The sequence below is a fragment of the Trichomycterus rosablanca genome, chromosome 12 (assembly GCF_030014385.1).
Source record: "Trichomycterus rosablanca isolate fTriRos1 chromosome 12, fTriRos1.hap1, whole genome shotgun sequence".
Taxonomy (NCBI): Eukaryota; Metazoa; Chordata; class Actinopteri; order Siluriformes; family Trichomycteridae; genus Trichomycterus; species Trichomycterus rosablanca.
Genome location: NC_085999.1, coordinates 23,982,160 through 23,999,585, shown reverse-complemented (window position 1 = coordinate 23,999,585; position 17,426 = coordinate 23,982,160). Strand labels below are relative to the sequence as shown.

Below are 17,426 nucleotides of genomic sequence, written 5' to 3'. Positions count from 1 at the left end.
TGTGGTGAAAAGGAATGGCAACATTACAAAGTGGTAAATGCTTTACTGTCCCAACTTTTTTGGAATGTGTTGCAGGCCTGAAATGCAGGACTGGATGTTTATTAATAAATTAATTAAAGTTGAGCAGACAAAACATAAAATATCTCAGGTTCATCCTGTCTGCAATCAAATAAAAGTCAAAGTAAAAGTATAACATTCCAACTTTTCCTGATTTGGGATTGTATTTAATATAATGTCTATTTTCTGTTTTATTATAAATCATCAGCTGTGTTTAGGTTTGTCACAGAACAAGTACAACCATGAAAATCTGGTGCTGGCCATTAGCATCTTTTCAGCAGGCAGCACACATGAGCGGAACAGATTGCTGCACCAAACTCAGCAGGAAAATGGCTTTTCCATTTATCATCCAGACACTTTTTCGAGTGAGTACAGATCTCCTTATTTGCCCGAAGTTTGGTCCTTCACAGAGCCCAGTACTGAATGCTTAAGAGAGGGTCGATAATAAAAAGTATACCTACCTTGTAGTTCCCACACTTTGAGAGGAGACATGTCATTGCTGCTCTCCAGCAGATGCCTCTTCAGTTCCCCTAATTGTTCTTGCAGTTCAGGATGAGATTCTCTATAGACATGAATAATTGATGTTTTATATTCATTTTTGCAATCCAAAGACAGTATTTCAGAAAAAGTTCAGAGAAGGTAATCTTGGACAGTTTTTGCATCATTTCTGGATTATTCAGCACTATCTGTGATCAATCATTAGTATTTCAAAAAGCAATCATTTTATCATTGGGGTTTCAGCATTTTTCATCACACTTGTACAAAAGGTGAAAATAAATCTGAAATAATTCATCAGTCCAATGTTTTTACATCACAAAAACCTGACATTTTGACAGGGTTGTGTAGATTTTTTTTTAATCTACTGTACGAAGTGTAGAAGATTCACATAATATTATTTATATGATATGGTTTGAATAAATCAGCAGTTTTTAAATTAATAGGATTTCACATAAAACACATAAAACACATTTATTTGTCATATATGGCAACCTTTTTTGCACCACGGACCGGTTTTATATCAAATATAATTTCACGGACCGGCAGGAGGATTTTAAAATGGAATAACTATACTGCTCACAAATGAGCTTTTTTCGCTGCAACGAGACGCTGCTTCCACCTGGGGGTGATATGAGACGATAAACACCCATGTGTTGGAAATGGAAGCAGTCCAATAGGGTGAACTTTATTCTGCTCAATATTAATAAGATTTCTTTTTATTGCCTACATTTTACAGTTCCGATAAGCTGTTACTGCTAAGAGTAGATGTTACAATCAGAAAATGAAAAGCAGGCAGAGTAAAAACATCAACATTATTTCACTATTTAATCAACTTTCTTGAAAACAAATGTGAACAAAATGTGCATTTACTTTACACAAAGTGCTATTGGGGTAGAGCTTTGATCTATCAACCGGAAGACTGGCGGTTCAAATCCAGGCTCTGCTATGCAGCCACTGTTGGGTCCATGAGCAAGACCCTTAACCCTGTGTGCTCCAGGGGCACCGTACAATGGCTGACCCTGCGCTCTGACCCCAGTTTCCAAACAAGCTGGGATATGCGAAGAAAGAATTTCATTGTACTGTACACGTATATGTATATATGACAAATAAAGTATATCCTCCTCTATTGCTATTTGGATATCACAAAGCTAATCTTAACTGCTCCAGTCCTGAATGTGTAAAACTTCTGTGTTGGTTTGCAGTTTAGTTAGCAAAGCTTCAGATGTGACGCTCTGCATCGTTCAAGTTCTTGTATTTCTCTGTGTTTAGTACCGTAACGGTGATATAAACCCTAGATTTCAATTGTGATCCTTAAACAGCTTTACACCTGACTTTTGAAGTTCATGTCTTGTTAAAAAACTCTATTGTCTCTGTCAGTCGTGCTCAGTTCTGTTCGCCGACACATCACGATGAAGCTGAATACACTCGCCTTGCACACACGTAAATCGAAACTTGCGGAAACTGAAAGAAATAGCGGTCCCATCAAAATAAAAACAATCCTGTTGAATTGCATGTGTGATGTACATTTATTTACGTCTGATTTTTAATTGCCACTGACCTCATGCGGGCCGGTTGGGGATGGCTTGCGGGCCGGATGTCTACATTATTTATTTTTTCTGTGCGGCCCAGTAATAAATGACCCACGGACTGGTACCGGTCCGTGGCCCGGTGGTTGGGGACCACTGATATATGGGTCATTCCTACAATTCGGTGCCTTTTGTGTCCCCAGTACTGATTACTGTATTTATTAAGTATATTTTAAACAATAAAATTTCTAAACATCTTACTGAAATAATTAACACTTTCAAATACTAAACACAATGTTTTCTACCCCCCCCCCCCCAAATAAAATGACTGTATACATACTGTTTTTATCTCTTAGATATCAGAGGTTTTCCCATGTTCCCAGTGTTGTACATTATGATTTAGTGATGGATATATGAGGTTTAATCATAAAAATCTCTCAGTCTTTCAATACTGTTTAAAAGGTTTGCTTAAGTCCCTGTAAACCTTGGATTTTTTTTTTTTTTTTTGCATTTTCTCCCCTTTTTTTCCCCTCTTTAGCGCGTCCGATTGCCCAATTGCATCGTGCTTCCTCTCTGCCTATGCCAATCCCTGCTCTGACTGAGGAGATCGAAGCTAACCCACGCCCCCTCCGACACGTGGGCAGCAAGCCGCATGCATCTGATTACCCACACATTGACGAGTGTTGTGCCACCTAGCGTTGTGTACGGAGAGACACACCCTAAGAGCACTCCTTCCTCATCTCTGTGCAGGTGCCTCTAATCAGCCAGCAGAGGTCGTAATTACACCATTCTGACAAAGAGAGACCCATATCCGGCTTAGTCCCGCCCACCTGAACAACCGGCCAATCGTTGTTCATGTGGCCGCTCAGCCTTCAGCCGGCAAGGCTGAGCTGAGATTCAATACGATGTATTCGAGATCCCAGTCTGGTTGCAGTGTGTGTTTATACCACTGCGCCACCTGAGCGCCACCTTTTTTTTCTTCATGAGTTTCATTTTATTGCTGATTATAAGGGTTTTTCACACGTCCCTCAAGCTGCTGTCCACCCTGTTATCTCTTACTGCTGTCTTTTAAAATAAAGAGCTGTTTTGCATACTGACATCATTTCCTGGAGCTCACATGATCTTTTTGGAGGGAAAACAACCGTGGAAGATGAGTGGCTAACTCCTCATTTTAATGTTGTTTTTTCCACATTTTATCCTAAAAGTCTTATATGGTCGACCATAACATGTCCACCTTGTTATGGGACATATAAGAAAAAGCAATACGATTTGATCATTTAAAAAATAATCATACTAAAAAGCAGAGAATTCTTTGTCTGAATTTACTTTTATGTTAGCATGGTTTTGCTCACTCGCTAGCTAATGGCTCATTTTATGTCAGAATGTCCACCCTGTTACAACCTAATACGTAACAAGGTGGACGTCACAGTGTATATGAGGTGCATGTGTAATTTATATAGCTTTATTATTCAGTTTGGTTATAATAATAACAGAAATATTGATATTATGTGTGCATCCTTTAAAGAATGGCCTTAAGTGCAGCTGAAAGACAGAAACACAACAGTTACGCATTTGTCTGTAACAAGGTGGACATTCTGGGTCAGAGACCTCATAAAAATGTTTTAATAAAACCTACAGTTTGTCTGCTTGAGCTTGACCAATATTAGTTTGGAAAAGTATAACATGTCCTTTTCATAATAAAACATATACAACAATTTAAAACAGTGTTTCATTTTTAAAAAGCTTTAAGGTCCAAAAGGCACTCAATCCCAGGAATGACCCATATACATATACAGGTGTACAGTACAACAAAAGTCTTGATGATAACAACATTAGTTTATTTATTTCTTGCACTTGTCCGCCAATTTCCTCCTGTCTAGTCATATCCAATCACCTGATCACATTTCCCTCCCTCTCTACTGCTGCTGACCTCCACTCTTGACCGACTCAGACACATGTGCAGTAGCCGACTGCCTCTTTTCAACTTTACAAGGGGGGTAAATCTGAAGCTCACTATCACATATCTTTAATCTTTAATTGTGCCAACAATGCTGCTCCTGCCGGATGTGACGGGATCCTGGCGTGTTTGCACCAAGAATGTCAAGAACTCACTACAGACTTTATTACAGACTGGACTGAATAAAAACTCTATTATTATTTATTTATTTATTTATTGCTAGTTATAACTTTTAGTTCATTTTAATTCTGTGTTTGTATGATTTGTGTAAATCTTATTCATTTAAAGTATCCTCCAGACCACCCAAGAAGGATGGATCCCTGCCGAGTCTGGTTCCTCTCAAGGTTTCTTCCTGTAATTTTAAGGGAGTTTTTCCTTGCCACTGTCGCCCTCGGCTTGCTCAACAGGGGTTTTTGTATCTGTTGGTCCTGGATTTTGTAAAGTTGCTTTGAGACAATGTCTATTGTAAAAAGCGCTATATAAATAAATTTGACTTGACTTGACATATCACACATTGGGACAGTGGTAGCCTAGTGGGTAGAGCTTTGGGTTATCAACCGGAAGATTGGCGGCAAGGCCCTTAACCCTGTCTGCTCCAGGGGCGCCGTAAGATGGCTGACCCTACGCTCTGACCCCAGCTTCCAAAAAACAAGCTGGGATATGCGAAGAAAGAATTTCATTGTACTGTACAAATAAAGTATATCTTCTTTTTCTTCTTCTTCATATGAAGTCACGCACTGATCTCCATTATCACCCGTATCTGCAAGCGCTATTGAACAGCAGAAGCCGCAATTGCAGCAGTTATGAAGAATCGCCTCCAGCAGTCCCTACTGACGAGCCAATCATTGTCAGTAAAGGCGCCCGCAAGCAGCATAAGTATAATAATATAACTTTAAACAAACTTTAATCACTTTTATGTCAGAAAGCTTGAACATGTACAAAGAAACATATTATACTCTGTATTCCTTCACTGCTCCAATTGGCGGCTTAACCAGACAGTACATGTTGCTGATGCTTCTGCACGGACGTGACTCAGACATGGACAACTATGTCTAGTTAACATCAAACCAGCTCTGACTCAGGTCTCCATGGTGATGGGTTAATGCATTACTCAGCTGTGCCAGCCGAGCACCCTGGCATGTTTTACTTTTTCTAAAGAAAGCTAAACTCGTGTGTTAGAGAAAGTTTACTTACTTTAATTTTCTAAACAAAAACCCCTGGACCTCGTCAGTATCATCCTCCTCTAAAGTTGCTTTTGAATCTGAAACAAAACCGATAATTTAGACAACAAACAACAAGCTTGGCAATAAATAAGTTGTTTATTGTTGGCAGGATGCTATCATATGTACCTTTTACTTCTGTATCATCCACAGCTTTGTACTCGGTATTTTTAATAGCCAGTTCCACACCATAACCTGACAGAAGCATGTGCTGCTTCTTTGGCTCCTGTGGAAAAGAAGCAATCCATCAAACATTAGTCTCAATTACAACCGTGTCTGTAAAATACAGAATTAACTGAAAAAAACTCACTGCAATGAAATGGCGCAACACGTAGGTCAGCTTCCCCTCCTTAGCTCTCTCAACGAGGACCTTATGGAATGTGTTGAACTTTTTGGTGCCAATTTCTGCATAAAGAATGGCAACTGGCAGATCCGTCCCATTGACCCCTGGGTACTTGTGATCATTCTTGTACAGGTACGGCTTTGGTCTGTAAATATAAGACAGTTAGATGAACATCAACTGACCTTCTGTGGCATGAGTTTGACAAAACAACAGCGCCATTAATTTTGCACAAACATGCCGCTCAGGTGGCGCAGCGGTAAAGTACCCTAGCTCACCAGAGTTGGGGTTTCAAATACATCGTATCGAATCTCAGCTTTGCCTTCCGACTGGGCTGGGCGGCTGCATGAACAACGATTGGCTGTTGTTTATAGGGTTAGGGGTAAAAAGTCGGATCATAGGTCCTCATAACTTGTGCAACTGCGGCCCCTGCTGGCTGACTGATGGCGCCTGCACAGGGCTGAGGAATAATGCTGATGGGGGTGTGGCCCTCCGTACACAGTGCCCGTCGGTGTATGAACTCGACTCGTGCAGGTGAAAAATGCAGTCTGTACTGACTGTACGTGCCGAAGGGGGCGTATGTCTGTTGAGAGGCGTCCTCAGTCAGCGGTGAAGGGTCGAATCAGTATAGAGGATGCAATCAGGGTATTTGGACACGATTAGATTAGTGGAGAAAAAAAAAAGAACATCACAACATCGGTTGACCACCACATCTCAACATATTTCACTTGCTTTTGTTTAAATATTCAACCATTTGGGCCAATATCGGACCGATACCGATACCGAGTATCGGATCGGTGCCAGCCCTAGTAGAGAGAAAGCATAACACAATTGGTAAAAATTGGATGCGCTAAAAATAGGAAGAAAAAGGGACAAAATGAATTTAAAAAGAAAAACAGGGCACTGCAGTTTTTTGTCTTGCTCTTTATGGACAAAGATGTCTCTGTATTCTCCAAACCTTTTAATAATGTTATGTACTGTAGATTGTGAAATCCCTACATGTATTCTTGTAGTCATGCAGACGGGCATTGTTCTTAACTTTGACCCATCCTTGCAAATAAACAACTGAGCTTTTTATTAAAGTTCTTTTCATACCCAATAATGACAGAATCACTGTCAAATTCCTGGGAACAACCATTCACCAGGATCTCAAAAGGAACAGGCATGGCACTGCAGCTATGAAGAAGGCGAAAGCTTAAGAAATTTAGGCTGCCTCAAGCACTGCTGCTTCAGTTCTACACTGCTATAAATAAGTCAGTCATCACATCTTCAATCACCGCCTGGTTCGGCTTGGCATCTCTGCACACCATGCGTAAGCTACAGCGTACAGTGCGATGTGCAGAGAAAATCATCAGCTGTCGTCTTTCCACCCTTGATCTATACTCCTCTAGGATGAGGAAGAGGGCAGGAGAGATTATGGCTGACTCTTCGCACCCTGGTCACTCCTTTTCCAGTGGTTTTAATCTCAGCGTAGACAGAGAGTAAGAGCCTTAAGGACTCTGACCAACCACCACCTCCACAGCTTCTTTCCCCAGGCCATCACTATACTGCACAAGGACTATTCCCACATCCATCCGCTTTAACAGATGCACATAGATTTATCATACATGCTGCACATCACACATTTTTCCCTTATGTAGTCAATGCACATATGCACTTTGTCTGATGCTGTACTGTTTATGTCGCTGTTGTATTGTTTATTCTATGTTTATACACTAATCAGCTATAACATTAAAACCACCTCCTTGTTTCTACACACATTGTCCATTTTATCTGCTCCACTTACCACATAGAAGCACTTCATAGTTCTACAATTACTGACTGTAGTCCATCTGCATGCTTTGTTAGCCCTCTTTCACCCTGTTCTTCAATGGTCAGGACCCCCACAGGACCACTACAGAGTAGGTATTATTTGGGTGGTGTGTCATTCTCAGCACTGCAGTGACACTGACATGGTGGTGGTGTGTTAGTGTGTGTTGTGCTGGTATGAGTGGATCAGACACAGCAATGCTGATGGAGTTTTTAAACACCTCACTGTTACTGCTGGACTGACAATAATTCACCAACCAAAAATATATCCAGCCAACAGCGCCCCGTGGGCAGCGTCCTGTGACCAACGATGAAGGTCTAGAAGATGACCAGCTCAAACAGCAGCAATAGATGAGTGATCGTCTCTGACTTTACATCTACAAGGTTGACCAACTAGGTAGGAGTGTCTAATAGAGTGGACAGTGAGTGGACACGGTATTTAATAACTCCAGCAGCGCTGCTGTGTCTGATCCTCTCATACCAGCACAACACACACTAACACACCACCACCATGTCACTGCAGTGCTGAGAATGATCCACCACCTTAATAATACCTACTCTGTAGTGGTCCTGTGGGTCCTGACCATTGAAGAACAGGGTGAAAGCAGTGAAAAAAGTATGTAGAGAAACAGATGGACTACAGTCAGTAGATTTAAAACTACAAATTGCTCCTATATGGTAAGTGGAGCTGATAAAATGGACAGTGAGTGTAAAAACAAGGAGGTGGTTTTAATGTTATGGCTGATCAGTGTATGTTGACACCTGCACCAAGAGAAATTCCTTGTACATCTGGCACTTGGTGAATAATAAAGATTCTGATTCTACTAAAGCATCAGTGGCATCGACACAATTTTAATATGAGATTTCACACATAGTGTGATGTGATTTTGTAGAAATGTAGCTATATTGTAGGAATATACCACCTTAAACCTTTAACATTTTGACTCAGGTAGCACACATCTGCTCCACACTTAAATGTGATTCAAATGTAGCTCTAAATAGACCATGGAACAAAACTGCTAAAACTGCTTATAGAAATACCAGCACAGTCAAAAGATTGTTACCTGCCTGCAGCACCTTTCAGCAGCTTCTTCATTTCCTTGGTGCTGCAAGTGTGCTGGCCATGGATGGACACAAATGCAGAGCAGTCCTCAGGAGGAGGTTCATCACTAGCAATCTACAAAATTACGAAATAAAGCAAAACCAAATATGAATACATTTAAAAAACACCTAAAACAAGCTAGCATCCTCTTATGGCGCCAGTGCTATTGTTTTACATATCAGCATTTAGCTCCTTTATTTTCCTCCTTTATTAACAATTCCATATAAATGAATATAAAAAATTATATGTATTCTTTATCAATCTGTCAGACTCTCACAAACATGCTAATGAAACATTTCCAGCTTGGACAGATGTGTGTGTGTGTGTGCTGATGTGTCTCACCTGTTGGAATGCTTGTACAGCAGGTGAGTAAGCTCTGAGTGACAGCGTGAGCTTCAGCAGGCTCACCTGGAGATCAGTCAGGAACTGGCCAGCTTTTTTAATGATCAGGTTATAGTATGATCGGACAGATTCTAAAGAGTTGGAACAAATACACTAATTACTTAGTACAGTAGATCATTATTAGGTCATTAACATGCTGCTTTAGGAGAGTGCAATATAAGACTCATGAGACAAAGTCAGATTTTTTGCATAATTGCCACAGTTAATGGTTTCAATCTTTAAATAAGATTCAGTTCTCAAATAATCCTTTTAATTAATAAAAAAAAAAACTACTTATGAGCTAGCCCTTGTGGAAACACAAATGGCCCATTAGTTCAATTAATCGATCACTTAACCAGATTTAATTTAATAAATGGGTTTGGGCTAGATAACCCAAAATCATTTAAATACACATTTCTGGCAATGTAAAGAAGGTCTCTAGATCATGCTAGTGAATTTAATTTAAAGTGAAAAAAAAAAGACTTACCCCCCTGTTTGTAGACTGTTAGCTCCTTCACAGTCTCCACAAACTGCCAAAACTTTTCATTTCCATCATCACCAATAAACTCACTTAATATTTGAGAAGAGATCAAAATTGTGACAACTGTGAAACAAACATAGCTTATAAAAGCACTTCTTGCACCATGGCATTCCCAACAACTTACCATGTCTCCAGTAAAACAGGGGTAACAGGCCACTTGGCTTTCAGGCTGGCTGTGACTCCTTTTGATGCAGAGTATGCATAATGAAGCTGGACCAGGACAAGCAGCAAGCACAGGACCCTCATCGTCTTATTCTGTAAAGTTAAATGAACTATTTTGATTTGTGCAAAACTTCTTAAAAATAGGATTGCTTAATAGAGGTTATGTAGATACAGAGTACAGGACATGTCCATTTTCCTGCTTTAGAAACACTTTATTTTACTCATCATCATTTTATCAGGCTGGGCAGTTATAGGTTAATAAATTGGAATTAAAATATAAACACTTGAGTCAACCTTTATTATAAGGAGAGTAAACAAGGGAATGGATCGTTTCATTGGATTTGATAAAATACATTCAGAAGGCACTTTATTATGCTTATATTCCTTGTACATACATTTATTGGACATATTATTAAATACATACTAGATAGGTCATGGCCATGTTTCTTTTTCCATTTCCAATTTAGTTCTGATATTAAAGCTCTGGGTATCAACCTATACCCATAGTGATCTCCTCAACAGTCAAGCCAACATTTTGCCAGTTAGTTATACAGATTTAGAAGCATGATTGTATTTTTCTTTATTTGATGTGTATGGCTTTTATATAAATTATATTTTATATGAATTATAAACTATTTCAGCTGATTAAATCCAAAACTACTTGTTGTGGTATGTATAAAATAACATTAAAATAACATTTATCAAAAAAGGTATAAAAAGGTAAAAAGGTATATTAGAAGTATATTTCTCCGCTTAGTTTACAGATTGATGCTACAAACCTAGTGTGCATTTTACTTACAAACTCTCTTCATGTTTAGTTGGAGCCCTGTATGAAGGAAGACTGTCATCATTTTTCCAAACCTTTCTTAAAATTAATGAGTTATAAATGGTTGATTTGAGATCATCTAAATTGTTATGCGTCAGTTTACAAAATAGCTCTAATGATCTATTAATATTACAGTATGGATGCCCTAATTCATTGCCTGACTAAATACACTTAAGCGATCAGATCATGTTTATCACTTTTATTAAGTGTCTGAAGAGACAATCACTGAACCCTATTGAATTTATCATTAAATGCAAAACACACATGTAGCTTTGTTACATACTAACAATAATAACATTTTACTGAATCTATTAATGTACTGTGTGTAGCAAAAATATAACGTGTTTTCATTAGTGTTGGCTCAGTAATGTGCATGGAATATCATTTTCTTTACTTGTTTGTTTGTTGGGATTTTAACGTCATGTTTTACACTTTGGTTACATTCATGACAGGAACGGTAGTTACTCATTACACAAGATTCATCAGTTCACAAGGTTATATTGAACACAGTCATGGACAATTTAGTACCTCCAATTCATCTCACTTGCATGTCTTTGGACTGTGGGAGGAAACCGGAGCTCCCAGAGAAAACCCACGCAGACACGGGGAGAACATGCAAACTCCACACAGAAAGGACCCGGACCGCCCCACCTGGGGATCGAACCCAGGACCTTCTTGCTGTGAGGCGACAGTGCTACCCACCGAGCCGCCCTTTCTTTACTTGACTGATACAAACTTGTACAGAGAGTCAAAATGAGAAAGTATCTCACAATAATACTGCAGCAATTCATAATAACGCTTTATTACTTGGTAACTTTCTTTGAATGGGACAGTATCTTTTTGGACTATTTTTCCACAGCTGTGATGTAAAGCATTTCCAAACTTCGAGCATTTTAACATCTGAGATGGACTCGACATTCATGAACACATTAAATTGACTGAGACCCTTCCAAATGACCCAAAAACTAACCGAACTTGGATCACCTTCCAAAAAGGTCTCAGTTTGGCTCGATCCATTTAATCATGCTTAAAACCTTGAGGTTTGCCGTAACCAGCTATAATACTCAAGTAATAAAAACAAGTTGAGAAAACGGCTGCAGGCGAAATCATGTGGTATAAAGAAGAGAGCACGGCACTTTTGGATATCTGGAATGACGATCACATTAAACGTCAGGTTTTTTTTGCAAAGCACAAAAGTACAGGGGTTCTGCTGTTTTCAGTGCAGTGCTGTATGACAGTAAAGACAAAATCAGAGCAAGCAGAGAGTCCACTAAAATTAAGCAAAATGAAAAGCAATTTGGAACACACTACTCATAAATCACTTTTACATAGCTGTTGCCTAGTTCTAAATGAGTTGCGGTGTGAACAAAAATGGGTCTGAGATCTAATCAGTGCTAAAGAGAGTACCAATCACTCAGTATCTCCTATTTACACTCCCATCACATACTCATCACTTACTATCTTATACTTATCATGTAGTATCCCATAGTCATTACTTATTGTTTAATAATCACTTGATATCCCATCACCATCACTTAGAATGAAGTTTCCTATCACAAAGTCATACGACTTTTGACTTGTAAGTGGATTTTATTTTATTAAATCCAAAAAAAACACATGTAGCTGCTACAAGGTAAGTGCAAGGTCTGTACATTGGATCTGTTCTGGTACTGTGTGTAGTAAAATATGACAGATTGTGTTAACTTTTAAACAGATCAGTAAAACAAATGGAAACCCATTTACACCACAAAATGACTTGGTGTCTCAGAATTGTGATTTACAATCTTAAATTATGACTAAAGCAAGTCATACCATGCTGTTAAAGTGATTCTTATTCTGAGCTGTTATGTCATTTGACATCTCAGTGATGAAATACAATACCTATGACCAGAGGTGGAAAGTAACGAATTACATTTACTCGCGTTACTGTAATTGAGTAGTTTTTTTGTGTATTTGTACTTTTTAAAGTAGATTTTACAACCAGTAATTTTACTTTTACTTATGTTTTGTATTAAGAATTGTAATTCGCTACATTTTAAATAACATCCGTTACTGAGTAAAAAAAAAAGCTTAAAAAAAATCGCATCTAGTGAAAAGTTGCATTTATGAGTTACTTTTTACTTGAGTAGATTTTTAGACTAGTAATTTCACTCGTACTTAAGTAAAAATTCATCAAAGTAATAGTACTTTTACTTGAGTACAATATTTTAGTACTCTTTCCACCTCTACCTATGACGCATTGATGTATTAATATGACTTAATAATCTTGTAATAAATTGATTAAACAGACATATGAAGGGCAGTTGTAGCCTAGTGGTTAAGTTAATGGACTAGTAATCAGAAGGTTGCTGGTTCAAGCCTCACCTCTGCCAGGTTGCAGCTGTTGGGCCCTTGAGCAAGGCCCTTAACCCTCAATTGCTTAGATTGTGTACTGTCACAACTGTAAGTCGCTTTGGATGAAAGCGTCTGCTAAATGCCGAAAATGTAAATGTAAATGTTACAGACATCCCAAGTCTCCCGGAAGTTCCGGGAGTCTCCTGCATATACAGAGCGGCTCCCTGTTGCCCGCAAGTCAGATAAAATCTCCCGGAATCTAGAACGAGCGGCCAAGAGCGCACACACACGCACGCGCACGCGACACAGACTTTTTTCCCCGATCGCGTATTAAATCCGTTATCTGATATACAATCTAGCACACTGTGTAGGGAACATAAATCAATTGTCTAATATACGGTGTAGTGCACTATGTAAGGAACACAAATCATCATCTAGTTATACTTTAGTGCACTATGTAGTGAACATTAATGCGTTATCTAATACACTATCTATTGCACTATGTAGGGAACATAAATCCGTGACCTGATATACAATATAGTGCACTATAGGGAACATAAACCAATTGTCTAATTCACTATCTAGTGCACTACGTATGGAACATAAATTCATATCTAAAATACTATTTAGTGCACTATGTAGGGAACCTAAATCAGTTAATACGCTACCTAAAGCATTATGTAAGAAACATAAGTCTATTATCTAGTACACTATCTAGTGCACTAAGTAAGGAACATAAATTCTTTCTAATATAGTGCACTATGTAGGGAACATAAATCTATTATCTATTATCACCCATATCCTTTGGTGTGTGCGAGAGTTTTTTTTTTTTTTTTTTTTTTTTTTTTTTTGGGGCTTGGGGGGTCGGGGTCGAGGTCCGGGTCCGGGGGTACCTCCCTGAAATGAGTTTTTGCAACTTGGGATGTCTGATGTTACATGGTCAGTAGCAGTTCTACACATCAGACTGGATCTGTTTGTCTTCATCACTATCGGATGCTTTGTGTTGCACATGAGAATTAGAACGTTGGCGTCAGATATAAACTAAACACTGCCACGTAGCAGAACAGAACTATAACATGGCATCCATGTAATAACTGCAGTCTTACTGAACACTAGCTCCATGTTTTATTTAACACAACACGAATAAAATAAACACTACATGAAGCTTAAATAAAACGGAGAATAAGAGCAGTTTCATTGAAAACACATAACAACTGTACTATAAAGCTGACTTTATATACCATATCATTTATTTGCATGCATTAACTGCACCACTATAGTTTATAAACACGACTTGAAACTGAAATATAAACATTACTGAATTTATTTCTCTGTGTTTTTTATTTTACTCTTTAAACAATGTTGGCCGCTATCTTACCCCGGTTTCACTGGACGCCGCCATTGAAGGGTCCTGCCACTTAAAAACGAATTTACCAGTTTCTCTGCTGCAACTAAAAAACATAAAATGTTCGCGCTGTTCTTATTTATTCCTTACGTCCATTTTTGCTTTCATGTCCACAAAACGTTACATTAATGTTTTTGTGAAAAAAAACCGCTGTTGCTTGAGTCTCAGGCACCGGTAAGGACGGCTAACTGTTAAAGCGAACGATGCTACAGGATGAATCTCAAATGGGTATTAATTTAACATTAAGTGCACTACGTAGTGTGCTTAAGAAATTACATTTTATTATGTATAGTACACGTATACAGGAGACATACAGGAGCGATTTGATATTCAGCCGAATTGCTGGACACTCGACTTTTTTTAGAAAAAGAATAAGAATAAGAATACAAATACTATTATTACTTTTATTTGTAACGATAAAATTGTGTATTTTTATACATTTTTGTAATTTTTTGTTTTAGAATTAGCATTGGCGTGAAGCCAGTGATTTAGCTAATTTCATTTAATTCAGTTTGTGTAACATGAACAATAAAAACAAGAACCTTTGATTTAATTCTCCTGAACCTTTATCAGAGAAAACTACAAAGAAATGGCTTTATAAATGCACACACATTTAGAGTTCAATGTCTGTAACACTCAAAACAGTTAAGACAGATGCATGTTTACCATATACACCGACCAAGCATAACATTACAACCACTGACAGGTGAAGTGAATAACACTGATTATCTCTTCATCACGACACCTGTTAGTAGGTGGGATATATTAGGCACCAAGTGAACATTTTATCCTGATTTATTTGATGTGTTAGAAGCAGGAAAAATGACTAGACGACTAGACATCTCCAAAACTGCAGCTCTTGTGGGGTGTTCCCGGTCTGCAGTGGTCAGTATCTATCAAAAGTGGTCCAAGGAAGGAACAGTGGTAAACTGGTGACAGGGTAATGGGCGGCCAAGGCTCACTTGATGCACGTGGGGAGCGAAGACTGCCCCGTGTGGTCCGATCCAACAGACGAGCTACTGTAGCTCAAACTGCTGAAGAAGTTAATGCTGGTTCTGATAGAAAGGTGTCAGAATCCATGCCTCGACGGGTCAGGGCTGTTTTGGCAGCAAAAGGTGGACCAACACTATATTAGGAAGGTGGTCATAATGTTATGCCTGATCGGCGTATATTGTAAATATATAGTGGCGTCGATAAAGTCAGGGTTGAAACACTAGGAAACAATTTATCTATTTTATTAAAGAAAATTTGCTCTTGATGTTAATCCAGACCTATTTGACTGACTCTTACACGAGAGAGCAAGGGTTACCTAATACAGCACATTACATAAAACTGTAGGTAAAAACAAACACACGAAATACAACTTACAACCCCACAGTTTAGGACAGTTTGGAAAATGCTAATGTTTTTATATTAACTTTTATTTTAATGCAGACAGCATTAGCTCAATATATTTTATGTTTTGTCTGATCAACTTAATTTCATTTATTAATAAACGTCCACTCCTGCATTTCGGGCCTGCAACACATTCCAAAGGAAGTTGGGATAGGAACAATTTAGAACTAGTAATGAGGTTTAAAATTTTTTATAATTATACTATTTCAAACAGGTTATGTAAACAGATGATTGTAATCATTATTTGGTACACAAGCAGTATCCACCAGGCTGAAAAGGCTGACCCTTTAAGGACCAAAGATAGACAGAGGCTCTTCAGTTTGTCAACAAATTTACTGCACTGTACCCTGTACTGTTGGGATGGTAAAACATTTACCACTTTGAAATGTTGTCATTCCTTCTTACGACACTTATGGATACCAAGTGATAAAGTGTTTCAGGTGGTATTTTGTCTCATTGTTCCTGTAAACACATCTTTAGTACTGGGTTGTCGTCACATTGTTTGTTTAAAAAATTTACACACATTCTTTACTAGAGATAGGTCTGGACTGCAGTCAGGTTAGTCCAGTACCAATACCCTGTTCTCCCTCAGCTATGCCTTTGTAATGTGTGCAGCATGTGGTTTTGCTTTGTTTTGTTGAAAAATGCATGGGTGTCTCTGTAAAAGACTTGAAGGCAGCATATGTTGCTTTTGCTTTTTTGCAATTTAATGCTGCCATCACAGCAGTGTAAATGACCTTTGCCAAGGGCACTGACACAGCCCCATACCATGACAGACCCTGGCTTTTGGATTTATTGCTAATAACAATCTGGATAGTCCTTTTCGTCTTTGATCCGGAGCACACAGATCTTCCAAAAAAGATCTGAAATACTGATTTGTCTGAACACACTAGACATTTTCACTGTGTGATGGTCTATCCCAGATGGCAACCGAGTACTCAACACCACTGCTGGATATGGTTAACATAAGGCTACATTTTTACACAGTAAGGTTTTAGGTAGCATTTTTGAATGTAACTCTACATTGTAGTGCTTGATAAAGGTTTGCCAAAGTTCTTGATACAGTGCTGTCTAGGGGATTGGTGATCACAGGTCAGCTAATTTGATGAATCCTGTTTATTTTTAGATCATGTGAATGGCCAAGCATGCATGCATTGTTAACTTATAGAGGAGATGCACTAAAATGAATTGTAAGACAATTCATCTCACTATGTATACAAGTTGAAGGACCTGCTCCGGATGGAGCTTTTGTAATTTTAACAAAAAAAAAGTTTATTGTCAATGTTACATGTTTAAAATTGTTCAGATTAACAATGAACCACAGATTTCAATTTAGCTTATATAAAACAACAGGCAAATGTTAGATTTTTTAGTTTGCAGGATGTTAATTAATATCTGTGAAAACGTAAGAAAATTTTTTTCTTAATACCAAAGAATATTGTGACAATTTTTAAGAATTCCATGTTTATGGTATTGTTCAAGGTAAAAACATATGAACAGACACAAAAGAGTGTTTCTCGAGTTTTTATTAAGTACAGCATACGATTTTTCAGAAGCCTTACTTAATCTCATTCCTGACGCATGGCCAGAGAAACTCACAGAATAGTGAACACTTCATTCAATATTTTTCTCACTGCTTTGCTATAACCTCCCTTAATGATTTTAAATCATCCTCTGAAAATAAAAATGCTCAAAGTGACTTACAATTCAAGTTGAAATTGTTCTCTGCTCATGCAAACAATGAAATACATATATATTTATTACAATTTTAACATCATGTTTTACACACTTTGGTTACATTAATGACAGGACAGGTAGTTACTGGTTACACAAGATTCATCAGTTCACAAGTTTAATGTCGAACACAGTCATG

The 17,426-nt window shown here is 38.2% G+C and overlaps 1 protein-coding gene across 1 annotated transcript in view; it reads right to left on the bottom strand.

Moving 5' to 3' along the window:
- Nucleotides 1-14,002, bottom strand: part of uggt2 (UDP-glucose glycoprotein glucosyltransferase 2) — a 76,430-nt gene extending 62,428 nt beyond the window's left edge. Inside the window, exons 1-9 of the mRNA XM_063005440.1 lie at nucleotides 13,995-14,002; nucleotides 9,556-9,672; nucleotides 9,378-9,460; nucleotides 8,852-8,982; nucleotides 8,472-8,584; nucleotides 5,569-5,746; nucleotides 5,376-5,484; nucleotides 5,233-5,290; nucleotides 519-619 (exon numbers count right to left, since the gene is read on the bottom strand). Coding sequence (XP_062861510.1) covers nucleotides 519-619; nucleotides 5,233-5,290; nucleotides 5,376-5,484; nucleotides 5,569-5,746; nucleotides 8,472-8,584; nucleotides 8,852-8,982; nucleotides 9,378-9,460; nucleotides 9,556-9,672; nucleotides 13,995-14,002 — 898 coding nt within the window. The remainder of the gene's footprint in view (nucleotides 1-518; nucleotides 620-5,232; nucleotides 5,291-5,375; nucleotides 5,485-5,568; nucleotides 5,747-8,471; nucleotides 8,585-8,851; nucleotides 8,983-9,377; nucleotides 9,461-9,555; nucleotides 9,673-13,994) is intronic.
- Between the last annotated feature and the right edge of the window lie 3,424 nt (nucleotides 14,003-17,426).